At 36.1% G+C, this 19,110-nt stretch overlaps 1 protein-coding gene across 1 annotated transcript in view; it reads right to left on the bottom strand.

The window, feature by feature from the left end:
* The window catches only part of LOC117985902 (suppressor of lurcher protein 1-like), a 66,889-nt gene that overhangs the window by 8,856 nt on the left and 38,923 nt on the right, over nt 1-19,110 (bottom strand). Inside the window, exons 5-11 of the mRNA XM_034972703.2 lie at nt 12,006-12,235; nt 11,448-11,604; nt 8,303-8,362; nt 6,518-6,606; nt 4,958-5,077; nt 4,320-4,391; nt 2,377-2,563 (exon numbers count right to left, since the gene is read on the bottom strand). Coding sequence (XP_034828594.1) covers nt 2,377-2,563; nt 4,320-4,391; nt 4,958-5,077; nt 6,518-6,606; nt 8,303-8,362; nt 11,448-11,604; nt 12,006-12,235 — 915 coding nt within the window. The remainder of the gene's footprint in view (nt 1-2,376; nt 2,564-4,319; nt 4,392-4,957; nt 5,078-6,517; nt 6,607-8,302; nt 8,363-11,447; nt 11,605-12,005; nt 12,236-19,110) is intronic.

Here is a 19,110-nt window from a genome sequence, read left to right as displayed (position 1 = left end):
TTTTCATTAAGTTTTTGCACATTGCTAACTTGTGTGAACTCATAAAGATCGTTCGACACGGTTTTTGTGGCTCAACAATTAGCACCAGCTGCGAATGCGATTTATCACTACAGATAATCCATACAACCACATAACCGCATATCGCTAAGTTGTGTCCAAACCCCACATGGTCGTGTAACCACAAAATGAGTTTTACAACAAGTTTAATTTTGGCTCGCAGCATGCAGCTTAGTGGTGAAACGAAAGTCGTTAAAATGCGTTTAGCTGTTTTTTGTTCATGCAAAATTGTTTATGAGGTTCGTTTTTAGGAACTTTTTGCTATTCCTAGTTACTAGTTTATGCTCAAAATAATATACAATACTAGCTGATGCCCGCGATTTCGTTCGCGTGGATTGAGGTTTTTAAATCTCCCGTAGGAAGTCTTTGATTTTCCGGGATAAAAAGTAGCCAATGTTTCTCTCCAGGTCTCTACCTATACCCGTGAAAAAAATCACATCGATCCGTTGCTCCGTTCCAACGTGATTGAAGGACATACCAATAAACCAACAAACAAACACTCTTTCGCATTTATAATATGGGTAGTGATTTATGGTTGAATTGCAATTTTATCTGACGTTAGGACGAGGCATGACCAAAACCACCGAAAATATAGCTTTGAAAACAGTTTGCAGAAAATCATTTGCATGCTTACATAACTATTTTCAACATTTTTTTACCACTACATAATGTAATAAAAATTCTTGAATTAAAACATATTGGCGGCTAAGACAATCACAATAATATTATGAAGACATATCATTCCTGTAGGTATTCATTTTGATCGTGATCTTTGGACATGACTAATCGGTCATCGGAGTTTAGTAAAGCTTATTAAACTAAGATCTTAATTCACTCTCTCTTGGTCAATTTAGGAATGCACATTGCACAAACCTGTTGTTATCGATCATGGTCATCAAAGCATTATGTAATATAATATTGTACATCTAGATATCATATTGGATTATGCATAGATTTTCTGCTTCAGGGACTGACTCAATGCAATCTGTAGCAATGGTTATGACTTATAATATATTCAAAGGTTCTATTAACCCGGGTACAGATAACATCAGTACCCGTAGTACAAGATTTTACGTCTCACCAAACGAAACCAAATTCGAGAGTCGAAATACTTCCGCGTTACAGTAAAATGGACCTAAACAGCCTTGAATTGAAGTCAAATATTCAATGCCACTGATTTTAATTTCGCAATGTTTCCGCTTGGAGCGCTGGCTGTAGAAGTGTAGACAAACTTGTGCTTTAAAACAAGGTACCTAAGATCCAGTTTACTGTAACGCGGAAGTATTTTGACTCTCGAATTTGGTTTGGTTTGGTGAGACGTAAAATCTTGTACTACGGGTACAGGTGAAATGCCTCTGGACGATATTCGTTAGTCAAAGTTGATTAGGACCTTTTTTTTAGATATTATGTCGATGCTTTTTTAGGGTTTAAAGGAAAAAAGGAATCCTTATAGAATCACTTCATTGTCTGTCTGTCTGTCCGTCGTGTCTGTCAAGAAAACCTATAGGGTACTTTCAGTTGACCTAGAATCTTGAAATTTGGTAAGTAAGTAGGTCTTATAGCACAAGTAAAGGAATAAATCCGATAACTGAGAATTTTGTGATTTCACAGAAAATTTCAATTTTCGAAATTAGATAACTATACCAAATGGAGTATCATATGAAAGGGCTGTACTTGCATATTCTAAAACAGTTTTTTATTTCTTAAAATTAATTAATTAATTTAGTGTTTTAAAATCTCGAAAAAATACGACTCTATTACGGAACCCTCAGTGCGCGAGTCTGACTCGCACTTGGTCGGTTTCAGTTAACAAAGAAAAAGGAGTGTATTTTAAGGCCTAAAATAGTGCTTTAGCACTCGTTCTAGAAAACTTGTGTTACGTACATCGAAGCCTTCCTTCGGTCCCATACAAGTTTTAGTGGTATAAGTTATCTATTGAACAAATTCGTATTTGGTCTGATGGCCAAAGCCGTGCCGCCAAGCATTTTAGCGTTCCGGTACGATACCACGTAGAAACCGATCAAACGGCATGGGTTTAATAAAACTGCCACACCCCTTCCAGGTTTGCCCGCTTCCATCTTGGACTGCATCATCACTTACAGAAGTGAGATCGCAGTTAAGGGCTATAACTTGTATCAGAATAAAAAAAATCACACACGAGTGTAGAGCCAAAAAATTAATAAATAATTTTAAATACATATCAAAAATTATTTAGAAATATCCTTAAAGTTTAAGTTAAACACTATAAAAATTATAAAAATACAAAAAATTAATATTACAGTCATGCGTGTACCAAAAAACAAAGTGTTGACAACTCACTCGATAATGCTGCCCGTGACCCTCTGCAGGCTGAAGTCCTCGAACACTAATCGCACTCGCTCCCTCCCTCGCGCCAGAAAGTCATAATGACATTGCGTGTTGGGAGGGTACGGCGACGGGTACAAAGGAGAGATCAATTTCCCGTTACGGCTCTTATCGGACCTGAATACTTGATCGCAGGATGACGCTGGAACAGGATTAACTTTATTAACGTTACCTAAGGTAATACCTCTATTCTATATATATGTCAAGGTAATGACGCCACGTCTGTTTTGGAAGCCCCTAATCTCCAGAAGTGGGTACTGCACAGAGTTTTCAAGTTTTTGACCAATAGTTTCTAGAGTCAAGTAGGTATCCTTGAAAGTGAACCAGATCAGCTTGTCTAGCTGGAAACAGAATTTCACTAATAAGGCGTATGCCTAGTAAAAATATGACTAGCATTGACAACATTGTACTTAGTTTGTCACTCTTCTGCTCCATAATATAGCGCACTATATTTAATATTATATCTAAAACGTTGTGTTTTTTATTGAAAATCTATCTATCTTATCTAATAACTATACCAATACGATATAAATACAAATACGGATAGCCAGGCTGATCCGTTGCGCATAAAATCGCGGTGAAATGTCTCGTAAAATTTTTTAACAATACCCCTGCAGGGCAAAAGGGCAGTAACCCTGCAGCATCAGGATTCAGGTGTGGAACTTTAATGGGACCTCCACGGAAACATCCTCTGTTGATTAAAAAAATAATTGCAAATCGGTACAGGAACGTCGAAAAAATCGGTGTACATACATAAAAATAAAATAAAAAAACGAGCCGAATTGAGAACGACCTTGGAAGTCGGTTAAAAAGGGGCTGCGTTGATACTGTCAGTCAGTCATTTCACTAATAGCACTGCGTTAGAGGGGTATAAAGAACAGATCAATTTCCCACTCCGGTCCTTATCGCACCTGAATACTTGATCGCAGGACGACGCTGAAACGGATGGGCGGTTAAAGACGCCGGATTATATTTTATGAGCGTGTCCTTAGTGTTATTATTGAGTTATGTGGAGGGTAAAGTAGGTTAGTGAATGTATTATAAGTACATAAAAATATGTAAGTAAATAGTTAGAGACAACAGCTCCCTAACGCAGTGGTGAGCCGTCGTCATCAACCGACAGACGTCCACAGCTGGGCATAGAGCTCTTTAAGGACTTCCACATACCACGGTCTTACAATATTTGAATTCAGTGGCTCCTGTAACTTGTTTGATGTCGTATGTCCTAGAAAGTCGGTTTACCAAAGTTAAATCTGTTTTCAATATAGGCGTTGCGTCGATAATGTCAGACAGTCAGTTCACTAATAGCATTGCGTTAGAAAGGTATAAAGAAGAGATCAATTTCCCACTCCAGCTCTTATCGCACCTGAATACTTGATTGCAGGACCACGCTAAAACGGATGGAAGGTTAAAGACACCTGATTATATTTGAAGGGTAAAATGGGCTAGTGAAAGTGAATACTAGATAAAAACATGTAAGAAAAAAGGTAACTTGAAGTCCCAAGGTACTGAAATGGTGACTTTTCACTAAAAAGCTCAGCATGGGCAGACCATCCCTTAGGTGGACTCACGACTAGATTAAGGCGGTGCTAGACTGTGGCGTGTGGAAATCCCTATTTGAGACTTATGCTCATGAGGGCGGGTGGAACCTGAGTTTGATTCCTGGCGGAAGCAATTTGGAAATTTGTATGTTGTACTTTCTGATTGCACTACTATTAAGGCCACGGATACACCTGTAAGTTTTACTCGCGTAAATAGCATACCTTATTAACTTACGACTTTACTAATGTAAACACTCTTATACCTATGTAGCTTATGTAATTAAATGACGTAGTCAAACAATTACGTAAGCTACTTACCTGAGTTAAACTTACAGGTGTAAATTTTCTAGAACTTACTTGCAGCGCTGACGGCGGGTCCCATAGCAGATGTTGTTTCTCCTATACTTGATTTCTTATTACTTTCGAGACCTAAAAATAAATTTATGATTATTATACAAGAGATTTAAAAGTTTTCAAATAAAACCCCAACTACCATTTACAATGCATTTTTTTAGCCCGCACATTAAAACGCATAAAATCTGCAGTAAATTTTTTTAAGTATTTACCTCGCGCCATCAAGAATATAATGTTTTTTTTAAATCTTTTATTAACAGGCTTTTACATAATATGGTGAAGTCTTTGAAGTTTGAGTAGTTACGAGCGGACATAGGAATAGCATACAGAGGTTAAAAACATAACCCTCCTTTGGACTTTGCCGCAGTCGAGTAAACGAAATTAATATCATTGTAAGTAGCTATTATCGATCCTAGAGATCGTGCAAATTTTGAGAAAGATAAAAGATGGTTATCTAAGGTGGTATTTCTGTGTTACCTAAGTAGGCATTGATTGCAAACAAGGATTGCTCGATGATCCGTGGTGGATTCACTAGTCTCGAAGGAAACCAATGAAACCAAATAATAGAAACTTTCAGCTTTTGTAAAGCAGTTTTCTAGTTACGAAAGACAAACAAACATAACGGAAAATGCTTACTAAACCTGCGCTAGAGTTATCCTCCATTAGAAATTGGTAACTTGCTTTAAACCCCTGTCCCGGCGTGTCGGAGTTTGCAGTGAATTGAACCAAAAGGTCTGGTCCCGTTGATAGAATTTCGTAACCTAAAAGAAAATACTAAGGTTAAATACTTTCAAAAATAAGTTGTAACTTGCAACCACCAACACATAGCCATTGAATGGAGTGGAGTCAAGGCATAGTGCTTTTTTGATAACAAATAAAATTAAGCTTTATTTACTTTTGGACCATACGTCTCTAATTTATGTTTTGTTTCCATTATAATGATTCGAACAGTTAAATAAAGATCAGTTTGGTTATGTAAAAGACGTTGCGCGTTGGTTCCCCTGCATTTCGTGTATGCATCGAACTTCACAACGATCTACAATGACTGTTAACTCATTTAATATTCCTTATTAAAGGGCATGGCAAGATCAAAAGGTAATTACGTACACGCGAACGTAAATGAAACTCTACTGCTAAGCAAACACGTCTATTTTTACAATAACTTTGCTGTTTCACTAGTTATGTTAGCAAAGACAAGCTCACCATTTCTGTACGTTTTCTGAATTCTATGATACAGTACCTACTCATTTTTTTTTGGAAACAGTTTGTGCGGTACATAACAAAAAGGCGAATAAAACCCAATTATAAACAAGACAACCTATTCGAAGGTGGTCGGGTTCCTGAAACTTGTACAGGGATATGAAAAAGGGTTACCTACTAACCTATATCAATATTTACATTTGGAATACGTAAATATTTACTTCGCAACAAAACCGGGTATCGCGATTGAAAAGGTATGAGGAAAACATACAATAGGTACCTAACATAAACAACCTTTGTATTTTGAATTAATATTTGAATTTGAAAATTAATATAAACACAGAACACATAATATTTATGTACTAAATAAAAATCATCATGCGTTAAACAAATTTTCAAATTCATAAAGAGAAGTATGCATGCTGATGAAAGTACAAGATGTATTTTTGTAGTAATGCGTGCCTTTGCATACAATTATTTCTTAGTTTTTAGTTTCTTTGTTTTTTGTCTTGTTTATCTAATATTTTGTATGCAATACAGTACTTCTATTTATCTATCTACGTATTTATATTATGTAGTCATAATTTAACATCATTATCATCATCAACAACATAAATCACCGATAGATGTCCACTGCTGAACATAGGTCTCTTGTAGGGACACACGTTACGGTCTTGCGTCGTTTGAATCCAGCGGCTCCCTGCGACTCGTTTGATGTCGGCTGTCCAGGTGGGGGGTCTTCCAACGCTGCGCTTTCCGGTGCGAGGTTGCCATTCTAGCACCTTTGTCCTTCAATCACGTCGCAACGGTGCAACGGAATGACGTGATTTTTTGCATGGGTATAGATAAATATGTGGAGAGTGACATAGGCTACTTTTTATCCCGGAAAATAAAAGAGTTCCCACGGGATTATTAAAAACCTAATTCCACGCGAACGAAGTCGCGGGCATCGGCTAGTAATTAAGTAAATGTAACACAATAAATTATCTCAATTTTCTCACCTACAATTTCATTGCAAAGCATTGCAATGACAGGAGCCGTAGAGATTCTTCCATCAAACACTTTTATGATATCAGCACGATTTAGGCAACTGTAAAAAATAATAAAGGATGAACTTCGTGAAACCTGTATTTTAAAGTCCCTAAGTAAAATCCAATTTTTCATAATTCAAAAATAAGTGAATTAATCAGGAATATCGGGTGTTTAGTAGTAGGTACCTAAATATCCCCTAAAACGAAAAATTATTATTGCTATTTTTCTTAAATCATGGCAAATACTCAGTGTCACGCTCGGCAAATTGAAATATTAAACCTAAATCTGTTTATTGGAGTACAATAATAATAGGGTTTGTAGTTTGCACCTAATAATCTATTTTTCCTTGGTACCTAAACAAGTAATTCTCGCTGAAATGCATTAGAGGAGCACTTTAGGCGGCCTAGTACCGCGAATAATTGACAATGAAAATAATTATTACGAATGAAAAACTCAAAAAGGTCCAAAGCGCCGGGCGTCACAATTACGCGTTTCTCCGAGGTTTCAACGATTTGTTGATCTATTAAGTCAACCAAGGAAAGGAAAAGTATTATGCTTAGGTACCTGCCTACTCGTATTATAATAGTATACCAACTGATTTGTAATTAGGTAAAACTATTTCAAACTAGTTGCAGTTCTGCATTTTCTTTCTAATCTAAATATGTAAAAGGAAAAGGTGACTGACTGACTGATCTATCAACGCACAGCTCAAACTACTGGACGGATCGGGCTGATTTGGCATGCAGATAAATATTATGACGTAGACATCCGCTAGGAAAGGATTTTTGAAAAATTAACCCTGCCTGTGAAATAGGGGTTTGAAATTGGTGTAGTCCACGCGGACGATATCGCGGGCATAAGCTAGTTTAATAATAAGATAATAATTCTCTCATTCAACACGATTACACAAAATACTTAAAAATGGAACCTGAAATTATGCGAAAATTTTAAATGGATCATTTTCGAGTTGTTGAATTAATAAATTATCTAGTTAAAAAAGAGTCTGTAACTCAAAAGGGTTAAGATAATTTCAAAGTTACCATTGATCCATCCGCATTACATTTTGTAAAGAAAATAAAGATGTAACTCACTCTCCCGATCTTCCGATCGACAAAGAAACAGTGAAATGTAAATATGGTAATGTAGTGAGTGTTGAATAAATGATCGCGTGAGAGTGCAAAATAAACAGTTTTTCTTTTATAGGAGTTTGAAGTTGTAAGCAACATTATTTTTAACTGTATCGCATACAAAAAATGTGTGACTAGCCTTTACTAAATTTTGAATTTTTCACCTCTAAAATTTCGAACTGTTAGTACTTATACCTATATGTCTTTATGTTTTAATTGTTACATACTTAACAATTTTACCTAATATGATTAATTCCAATAGTTTGTTAATTTCCATCTACAAGCTCTGGATTATTACTTTGAAAGTTAGGAGCACGTTTTCTTAAAACTGCATTAAGGAATAAAAGCACGCCTAGCGAACAACTTCCATCTTCCATCCTACAGACGTAGCACAGGAGTTACGTCAAAAATATAAATTAGTATGGTGATGCAAAATCCCAACATTAATTGACAAGAAACACTTACTCGAATGGAACATATACACAAAACAGAAAGAAATAAGCAAGTAGGTATGTATTTGTGTACCTAATTAAATAAAACCGTGTACACAAAAAAACAACTATTAAGTTATAGTGGATTAATCTGTCATTATTATTTTTTCTTTGATAAAATAAACGAAAAAAGTACCTCTCATCTCCTTTCTGTAAATATAATTCTTCAAACACTAATTTGATCCTTTCGTGTTTTCTGTAACAAAAGACAAGGATTTATATATAAAACCTAAACTGTCTGAGGTCTGAGTTAAGGTGATACAATTTAGGTCAAATAATTTTTTTTCCAAAAATAATAAAAACCGACTTCGATACACAAACACTAAAAATTGAAAAATAATTTAATTTAGTACCGAATATATTATGTATACAAGAGTTGATATAGTTTCATAATAATATTTTTTGGTGCCGGTGCCAATTAGCTTCAGCTGCGCGAATCGTCTAGACTTCGAATTTTTATGAGACTCCACAATGGCACCTCATTGGCACCGACCCCAAAAAATATTATTATAGAACTATATCAACTCTTGTATACATAATATATTCGGTAATAAATTAAATTATTTTGAAATTTTTAGTGTTTGTGTATCGAAGTCGGTTTTTATTTTTTTTGGAAAAAAAAATTATTTCACAATTTTTAGTGGCCCCATGGTATTAAAATATGCTATGCCTCGTTAAAAATCTACTGTTTACTAAGCTATTACACTGATCGCGAGCAATTTACTCTTATCCGTTGAGGAGTTCCATTATCTATCTTCGAAGATGTTCATCAGATCTTCACCAAATTTAAATGGGACCAACTTTGAAGTATACCCTTTCAAACAAAAAAAGAATTTTCAAAATCGGTCCAGGCGTCTTCGAGTAATCGGGGAGCATACATAAAAAAAAAAAAAAGATTCCGACGAATTGAGAACTTCTTCCTTTTTTTGAAGTCGGTTAAAAATGAAAGAAGCGCAAAAAACGACAGAACCACAAGATTTTTTCAATACTAAAAATGCGTGTGACGGTTGCAAGAGTCGGCAGCATCGCGGGAGCATCAAATAAATGCTAGTAGTCATCGGCGCTGACGTCATAATCTCTACTCACGCATTTCACCATACTTAAAATACGTATGAAAGCAGCAAGAGTTGGCAGCATTAGGCGCATCGAAGAAATGCTGATAACGTCAGTAGTGATAGGCGCTGACGTCATAATCTCTACTCACGCATTTACAATAGGTACTGAAAATGCGTATGTCAGCTTTCGACTTTCAAAGTTTTTACAAGATAACTATACCAAGTGGGGTATCACATGAAAGGGCTTTACCTGTATATTCTAAGACAGATTTTTATTAATTTTTTTGCATAATAATTTTTGATTTATCGTGAAAAATATCGAGAAAAATACCCAAGTACGGAACCCTCGGTGCGCGAGTCTGACTCACACTTGGCCGTTTTTTTATATGAACAACTCGTCAATGTGTATTTCAACAACATGGAACTATCTAGCTTTCAGTGTTTTGTGTTCAAGATAATGTTGATAAGAATGCGGTTTATTTTTAGTACCTATTTTATTACTACTTATTTATTATTCGTTTCTAAAATTTGCACTAAAATCTACTAAAATTAGTCTCTATTTCAAATGTTAAGTTGAGGAACAAATCTAATTTACAATATTATTAAGCTCGGCTGATGCATCCAATTTAGCTACCGAGTATAATTCTGACCAAATGTTATGAATATGTTTAATCTGGTTGCGCTCCTCGTTCCACGTTCCGTTTATTTAAATAAATAAACTGATATATCCAATACTGTAGCAATACTGTAGCAAAACGTATAATACTTAATATTTTTTTAAATACTATTTTACTTAATGTTCCTTATCATAAATAATTAGATGATGCTCGCGACTTCGTACACCTGGATTAAGGTTTTTAAAAATCCCGAGGGAAATCTTTGATTTTCCGGTATAAAAAGAAGCCTATGTGCTTTCCCGGGGTGTAATTTCATCATAATCGGTTAAAATGTTGGGCCGTGAAAAGCTAGCAGACAAACAGACAGATATACGGACAGACATATAGTATGGATATAATACATCTTATTAATAAAGTCCAATAGTAGACGCATACAGGCTGATGGATTGGGATTGCATTGCGATTGCATTGTGCAACTATCCTTTCAAAAGAATCCTAATATATACAACGTCAATTTAATATACGCAAAACCTGAAAGTAGTTTGGTCAGAGTCAGTAACAGAATCGATTGCTATCATTTTTACAACGGGTTATATATTTTGATCAATAAATACTTTACAATCCTGCAAGTTTGAACACCTAGTTGAATGACCGCATGCACCAGCTGATTCAAGCAGCGCAAGCGGGAGCGCGAATGATCGACGCCAGCCGTCCCGTTCGCTCACAGCTGCTTGCTTGGGGTGACTATGTTTTTGCGAGACAACGACTCACTCAACACAACAAGCTTATAACTTCGTAAATTTTCATAAAATATTTTTGAAATTTTGTATATTTATTCTCCATGTAAAAATATTCGACACGCGTTTCGGTTTTTGCGTATTCTAAAACTAACGTGGTAGATATTTAAAACACTTAAAATATTTCAACCTATGACCGCTACAGACTTTGAAATCATTCAACCGGTCTGCTCCAAACTAGTTTCATTGGAAAGGCAATCATGGGAAGATGGTTATAGACCACTAAAATAATGCATGGGGCACATTTCTTTTTGGCGTAGTAGCACACGCCGGGTATCCGTTAGTATCTTATACTAACGCAAACATAAAACAAGTTTTCCAAAATTAGCGTCTGTTTTACGCGGTTTATAATAATTAAGCACGCCTGATGCATCCAATTTAGCTACGGGGCATGATTCTAACCAAATGTTATGAACGTGGAAATTAATGTGAGCCTCGCTGCGTTTATTTACATAAATAAACTGAAATCCACGCGCTCTTTGAATTTTTAGTCGCAAAAATGTAATGTGAATGTCAAAGTGTACCCATTTACATAAAAAAGTGTCAAATTGACGAAACGTGAGTACGTTGGTTATACAAAATGGACTTAATAATCTATAACTTGAGCCTAATTTCACAGTGGAACCCTGGAAGTGTGTTATTTGTTGTTTCCTTTCACGGTTCAACCGTTCAGATCTTGGGATGGACATAGTATACTTTTAACCTGAAAAATCAAAGCATTCCCACGGGATTTTTTAAAACCTCAATTGATCCGGCCAAACTCGCGGGGATTATTTGATTCTGTCTAAGGAAATATTATGAGAACTACCTACCTTGCGTTAAAATGATAATTGCAGCGTACATTGCTGGGATAGCTGGAAGGGTATCTGGGACTGTAGAGCCTGCCATGAGTTGGCCTGTCAGTTTGTGATGCAAACACGTAGTCGCACTGCGAGTCCATAACCTTCACACCGTCCGTTTCGAAATTACCTAGAAAGTTATATTAGGTTAATATTGATCAATCATCGTCACTACCGATTAAATGCGAAAATGTGTTTGTTTGATGGTTTGTTGGTTTATTGGTTTGTTGCTTTGTTGGTTTGTTGGTTTGTTCTTCAATCACGTCGCAACGGAACAAATTCCTGAAAGGCTGGCAAGCGGCAACGCATTGGCGGTTCCTCTGGTGCTGCAAATGTTCATGGGCGGTGATGATCACTTAACATTAGGTGACCCGCCTGCTCGTTTGCTCGCTATTTTTATTTAAAAATAACAGGTTCAAGTCCACCGCGTCAAATGTGTGTCACCGATGCCGTAGGTATATTTTCATAGTGTTTTCATTCCGACTAAGTATAACCATAAGCCATTAATGATTTTAAAAATTCAGTACTCACGCCCATCTATAAACCTGTATGTTCCGATGAAACCCGACGCATTTGACGGTTTCTCTCCACTCTTCAACTCTAATACCATCACTGGTCCATGGGAGTATAACGCTGGAGGAGCATCAGCTCTGTTCCCGCAGAGGATCCTGGACCAGGAGGTGTACTCGTTGATCCCAGGAGGCCCAGGACCGTGGACTCCACCTTCTGAGTAAACCTTGATGTAGTCGCCTCCCGTGCAGCTGTAAAGAAAATATTTTATAAAATCTTTGCTTGTAAAGTGGCTTTTACTACACCGCTATTTAAACTATAAAGTAGACTTTATAGGCGTCATCTATTTGGTAGGTACATCAATAGCTAACATTCCACTTTATTTTATCCTGGAAAATCCTCACGGGAATTTTAAAAACTATACCCGTTTTGATAAAGCACAAAAAGCTGTGATAGCCTAGTGGTTAGGATGGCCACCTTTTAATCGGAGACCGGGGGTTCTATGTTCGGCGATGGGTTGATCATGATGATTATGATGAAGTTAAAAACTTAAATTAATTTTAAAATATACCTTGGGAAAATCTCTGTTAAAATATAAAAAACTGCTTTTTTTTCAATGAACCGAGAATTTAGATCCTTATTTCTACAAAATAAATACTGACTAAAAGATGCCTCCCTCACGAAAATAACTCCCTAAAAATGTATGACGGCAAAAGGCTTTATGACCGTCGTCACTTTTGGCCCCACACTTTATGTATCCTCGAGGGTTTTCGGTGGTATAAGATTTACTTAGGAAGGATTAACTTAAATAAGTATAGAAAACTAGCTAATGCCCGTGACTTCATTCGCGTGGATATAGGTTTGTAAAATTCCTGTGGAAACTTTGATTTTTCTGGATAAAAAGTAGCCTATGTTACTCTCCAGGTTATTAACTATATCCATGTAAAAAAATCACGTCGATCCGTTGCTCCGTTGCGTCGTGATTTTGAAAGACAAACCAATAACCCAACAAACAAACACACTTTCGCATTTATAATATGGGTAGTGATACCCTGGCTTCTTTATATTTGAAGAAAGAGCGAACCATGGTCTCCGAGTCTACTTGAGTGAATTTACACTTTTTCCTTCTGTTCTCCACCTGTATTAGCCTTTTTAGCTTTTGAAATAATAAACTTATAAATAGTCCAAACCCAAAAATAAAAAGTAACAAACTCCATAATATAAAAGGCACTCATAGAAATATGGCTAAAAATAAAGTTAATATTACGACTATAGTACGGAATCCTCGGTACGCGAGTCTGACTCGCACTTGGCCGGTTTTCTAAATTCCATCTGAGTGAAGCCCGGGCGGATCAGCTAGTCAAATAATAAAACATTACAATGCACGAAGTTTCACTCTTAAAACAAGCTCGCAAAAAATTCACTTACAAATTCCGGACACCGTTAAATTAAGTCCGGACAAAGAACACTTTATTAAACAAGCCGGAATACAGATACCGCTGTTTCTGAGCAATAAAAGTCACAAAAAACTCCGAACACAAAGCTCCGGCCTCGCTTCTTGTGTGACTATAATTTGCTATAAAGTGCTGGCACACTCCATACACCTATTTTGGATTTAAAAAAAGAAGTAACTGGCACGTTTTTCGTATCTGTCTTCCATTTATCGTTTTCGAAGCTTTGTTACATAAATATTCCATGAACAACGTGTAAAATTACTTCAGTGATTAAAAATAAATTTTCAAAATGGAAGACGAAACCTTTCCACAACTATAATTAATTATAGGTTACAAGATGATGCCCGTTACTTCGTTCTCGTGGATTTAGATTTTTTTTAAATCCCGTGGGAATTCTTTGATTTTCCGGCATAAAGTCTATGTCCTTCCCCGGGATGTAAACTAACTCTATACCAAATTTCATCGAAATCGGTTAAACTCTTGGGCCGTGAAAGGCTAGCAGACAGCCAGACAGACAGACACACTTTCGCATTTATAATATTAAGTATATATATAAATGCGAAATTTATATAAGATATAAATTTATTATCATAGTACTTAGTTGAAAGTTTATTGAAGAGACTTCAATAAACCTATAGACCTAAAATAACGACCAAAAGATGTTCTTTGCTTTTTGACGGTGTAAATAAGTTCAATTAGTTATGCCTTAGCCACTGGACAGCAGTGAGATCTAGTTGGGGCAATATTATACTATGTTAGCCTTGTGCTTTGCGTGTTAAAAAGTATTCTAATGATAACTATCCTGAGGTATTCTAATATCCATGGTAACAATGGTTATTATCACTTATATGGTTATAGGAAATGTCGCTAAGGGCACTTTACAACGTTTTTGCTAGTACTATCTATCGTCGACTAGTTTAGGGGTATATCAAAAAGGTGAGGTATACGAGATATAAAGGCAGGCGTCTTTTTTTATCCTATAAACCAGATAGTAAGTCTAAGTAAATAATTTAGTGCCAATTATCTCTCCCTTCTCTCTCCATATTCACTGGGAATCATCGTTCCGTACAATGATTTTCTGAAAGCTGAGATCCCAGTCATTTTATCTATGAGTTTCAGTTTAGATCAATTCTCTCATAAAGCCTTTAGACGTTGGATCTACGTCCACTTGTAAGCTTAAGATCCGGGTTTTGTCCCGTGAGTACACATTTTCTTTCGAATAAATAAACAAAGTTGCCCCAAAAACAAATCGCCCCAAACAATTCAACGATATAACCGCGACGCTTCCAAGTTCGATACTCTTGCAAACTACATTTACTTAATGCTCTTAGGCCTTTGTCGAAAACAACGTATCTGAAAACGAGCGTAACTGATGGCCTGAAAGTGTAATAAAACAACTCTAAAAGTCTCGGAGACTCACAGAAATCGAGCGCGAAATGTGTGGATGGCAAGACTGCTAAATAGATGGAAATCTCTCCAAACCAATTTATTGGCTATTGGTGTTATTCGATACTGAATCTAGAAAGACGAAATGATAAATATTTTTGTTGTTCCCGTTGTTGATTTTATGAACTTACAAGATGATTCCCCCCACTTCATCCACGTGGATTTAGCTTTTTAAAAATTCCGTGGGAAGTCTTTGTTTTTTTTTTGCGATAAAAATAGTGCATGGTTTTCTTCAGGATGCAAGTTATCTCTGTCCCAAATAAATCGCTTCGTGCCCGTGGTTTTAGGTTTTTTAAGAATCCCGTGGGAACTCTTTTATTTTCCGGGGCAAAAAGGTACACAGATAGGCTGTGAAAAACTAACAGACAGACAGAGAACACTTTAGCATTTATAATAATATTAATTTTATCGTTGTTTATGAAAGAATCTTCGGTCGCAATTAAAAGCTGACCTATTCGTAAAAGTTCCGATTCATCTGGTTCCAGTACGATAGTATAAAGGGTTAATATCGACTTTAAGAACCCAGATAATATTATTATGATAATAATAATATAAAGGTCTGTATCTAATTTAAAAGCTCTTAAAATATTATTATATTATGTTTACTACGTCTACAAAATGAAAACGAGAAGAACTTTTAAAAAGGGTTAACAAATAAACAAATTATACTTCATTTTATTTTACAGATACCTAAAAGGTAAATTTTAATTTATTTAACTTATCGCATTTCCAGCATACCATTTATCAGCTGAAAATTTTAAGGGAATCAGTTAAAATTATTATATCACAAAATTAAAAATAATCTCCTTAAAAGCCCCTCGGCTAATGGTACCTACGTTTTAATCTAATTTACTTAAGTGTTAAGTATTATACCTACCTACTACCTCTTTCTACCTCACTACCGAACATAAATAATATTGAAACCTTTATGGGTAAAATGTGTGTTGACTTACTTACCTAATATTTATTTAAGTTTATCAGATAGAAAAAAGACATATTTTATATGTTTTTGTAAAACCGCAAAAAAGATCTAGTATTTGATTCTTTACAAATTGAAAATGTCTGTATTACGATTTTACAAATTCACTTCAATACCTACCTAAAATCCAAAGTTTCTTACATTAAACGATATAACAGAAGTTAGACGAGCCTAATACATTTAATTCAATAGTATTAGTCTGTTAGCTCTGTTACCAATTAAGGTTGATTAATTTTCACCGGCTACAGAGACCTCACCCATTTAATATACCTTTAAACATGTTATTATAAATTTTGTTATTAAAGTCAATACACGTATTTACTTCTAGCAAGTACAAGCGCACAGAATTCGCAAACTATTCTGAGTATAACTATTTTTTTAGACTTCAAATAATATATTGAAGTGTTATTGTTTGGTATGAAAATTGAACAAGTCTTTCGGAACGAGTAAGTATTTGAGTTGGCTTCATAGAGTTCTACACGTCCAATAAATCTACAAAGCAGTCGTCGGTTTTTACTTTTAAACTTTATTTAGTTTTTTTCGTAGATCGTTTCAGAAAATCCTGTAGCATGACTGTGGTAGAACTGTTTTTGTTAAACCTGATTATTTTCCCGGTTAGAATCAAATTTTGTTAGAATGGTCAATTTTAAAGTTATACCAATTTCAGTCGTGTATACTCGCAAACGAAACAGGGCTCGTTTCAGAATTTTTTACGAGGCCAGAATTTTTGATTGCAGAGTTCTCTATGCCACACGTGCGGGTTTGATTAGATGGTTCTGTGTGTTCTAATCAAACTGTTTGCTATTTTCATGATATATAAATAAACACATTTATTTATATGTATATCATAAAATTCTGGTCATGAAAGAATACAATAGAATAGAAAATATTTTTATTCAATTACTTTTACAAGTGCTTTTGAATAGTCGAAATATTTACCACTGGTTCGGAATGCCGTTCCTACCGAGAATAGCCAGCAAGAAACTGGGCGGTTGCTCTTTTCAAATGTTCAATTTACAATTTTTTTATCATTTACGTAATCTTCGATTGTACTATATGCTTTTTAGGTGCTTACTTTTAATAAATAAGTAGAAAGCATCGGCATTATATTAGACTGATTTTGATACAAGTTAGGTTTAAAAACATTTCTCATAAACTAATAGCTGTTCATTTATTTATTCTATTTTATTCTATTTCTATGTCTAAATTGTGTTAGCGTGGTGGACTACAGTCAACCCGGTCTCATTCTGAGAGGAGACCCATTCTTAGTAGTGAGCCAGCGATGAGTTAATCATGACGGTGATGTTCTATAGTAAGATATTATATGTATTCACATTTCACACAGATATGCAGGAGGTAAACATAAAAGAAAGCTGTTTAACTTTCAAATTTAATTTTGAAATGAATACAATTTCATTTCGTAATTAAATTCGCACGTCATTCAGCTGATTCAATGTTTTGTATCATAATGAAACCTTTCGTATATTCAGACTGAAATGAATATTGAAATGGAATGAAAGTCAGAAATAACATGAAGTTTAAAAGTCAACACTAATCAACGCTTGCACCGTTGATGTTGTGATGGAGAGAGCAGAGCTAATGTTGGAGTTTCTCTTCGTGATCAAATCAGAAATGAGGAGATTGGGATGTCAACGGGTTGCGAAGATGAAGTGGCAATGGGCAGAGCATATAGTTCGAAAAACCGATGGATGTTGGGCTCCCAAAAAGACTCCACACTAGGTTGACACGGACAGATGACATCGAACGAATCTCTGTGAACCGCTGGATTCAGGCGGCGTAAGAAAGTGGAATGTCAAAATCCCTAAAAGAGATCTATGTCCAGCAGTGGATTTCTATCTGTTGACGACGATGATGATCTGAGCATGCGTCATGCTAAGTATACGATCGTCATATTAAAAGATAGCGATGGTTATACCAGAGTGAACTAGAGTGAAAAAACACTCGGTTTGATCCTGAATCGACATCTCTGAAATTTTCATTTTCAAATAATTAGGCTAAGGGTAACGTAAAATCACCCCTAAATAATTGCGAAGTAGGTACTTACTAATTCCAAGCGGGAAATGAAAGATACACAGTCGTTTCCTAGCGACTAGCCTTCCTAGCCTACCTACATTTGACGCCTGCCAGTGTACCTAGCTGAATCCTCGATGACGCCTCGACGTTTTGTTACAAGCATGGATGTAGGAAATAATCATCAACACATCACCGGCTCACTACAGAGCACGGGTCTCCTCTCAGAATGAGAAGGGGTTTGGCCATAGTCTTCCACGCTGGCCATGTGCGGATTAGTAGACTTCACACACCATTAAGAACATTATGGAGAACTCTCAGGCATGCAGGTTTCCTCACGATGTTTTCCTTCACCGTTAAAGCAAGTAATATTTAATTAATTACGCACAAAACTCCGAAAAGTTTGAGGTGCGTACCCGGTATCGAACCCCCGACCTCCGATTAGAAGGCGGACGTCCTAACCACTAGGCTATCACAGCTTTTATAATTTTTAAATTATTTGTAGGAAATAATAATTCTTATTGATTAACAAGTTTCAAAACTGCCATGAACTGTGCGTATACTGTCGACTGCTCTACCGCTACCGCTTATCTGTGGCGCAGTTTTTTGGTTTCAATTAGAATGCCTGGTGAGTCGTGTAATTACGCTGTCATCTATAACTGTCACAGACTAGAATTTATTGCTCTCATACCGTTGCGGAGCTGGGTAAAAAATACACTTCCCTAAAATATTAGACGTGGTTTGTTTTTATTTATTTGACTGTGATGTGATGTATTTTGCAGAAGCGGTAGCGTAGAGGCAGTGAAACACTTGGTTAAACTTTGGGCTCCTCGGGAGTCCAGGGGTCGGGTCCCGATTTGTAGGAGAACCAGAGTGATCGACATAGGGTTGCGAAGCTGAAGTGGCAAAGGGCAGGACACATAGTTCAAAAAACTGATAAACGTTGGGCTCCCAATGTGCTAGAATGGCGACCTCACGCCGGAACGCACAGCCTTGGAATACCTCCCACTAGGACTAGGTGGATAGATGACGCCGCTGGATTCAGGGGGTGCAAGGTGTGTGTGTGGAAGTCCCTAAAACAGCAGTGAACGTTAGCAGTTAAAAATGATGATGATGATGATGATGATGATGATGATGATGATGATAAATGCCTAAGAGTTGTTCATAATGTTTTCAAAGGTGTATGAAGCTTGCCAATTCAGGAAAATGTGGAGGA

This window comes from Maniola hyperantus, chromosome 10, assembly GCF_902806685.2.
Source record: "Maniola hyperantus chromosome 10, iAphHyp1.2, whole genome shotgun sequence".
NCBI lineage: Eukaryota > Metazoa > Arthropoda > Insecta > Lepidoptera > Nymphalidae > Maniola > Maniola hyperantus.
The sequence above is the reverse complement of the archived record's forward strand: the minus strand, read 5'-3'. Positions and strand labels throughout refer to the sequence as shown.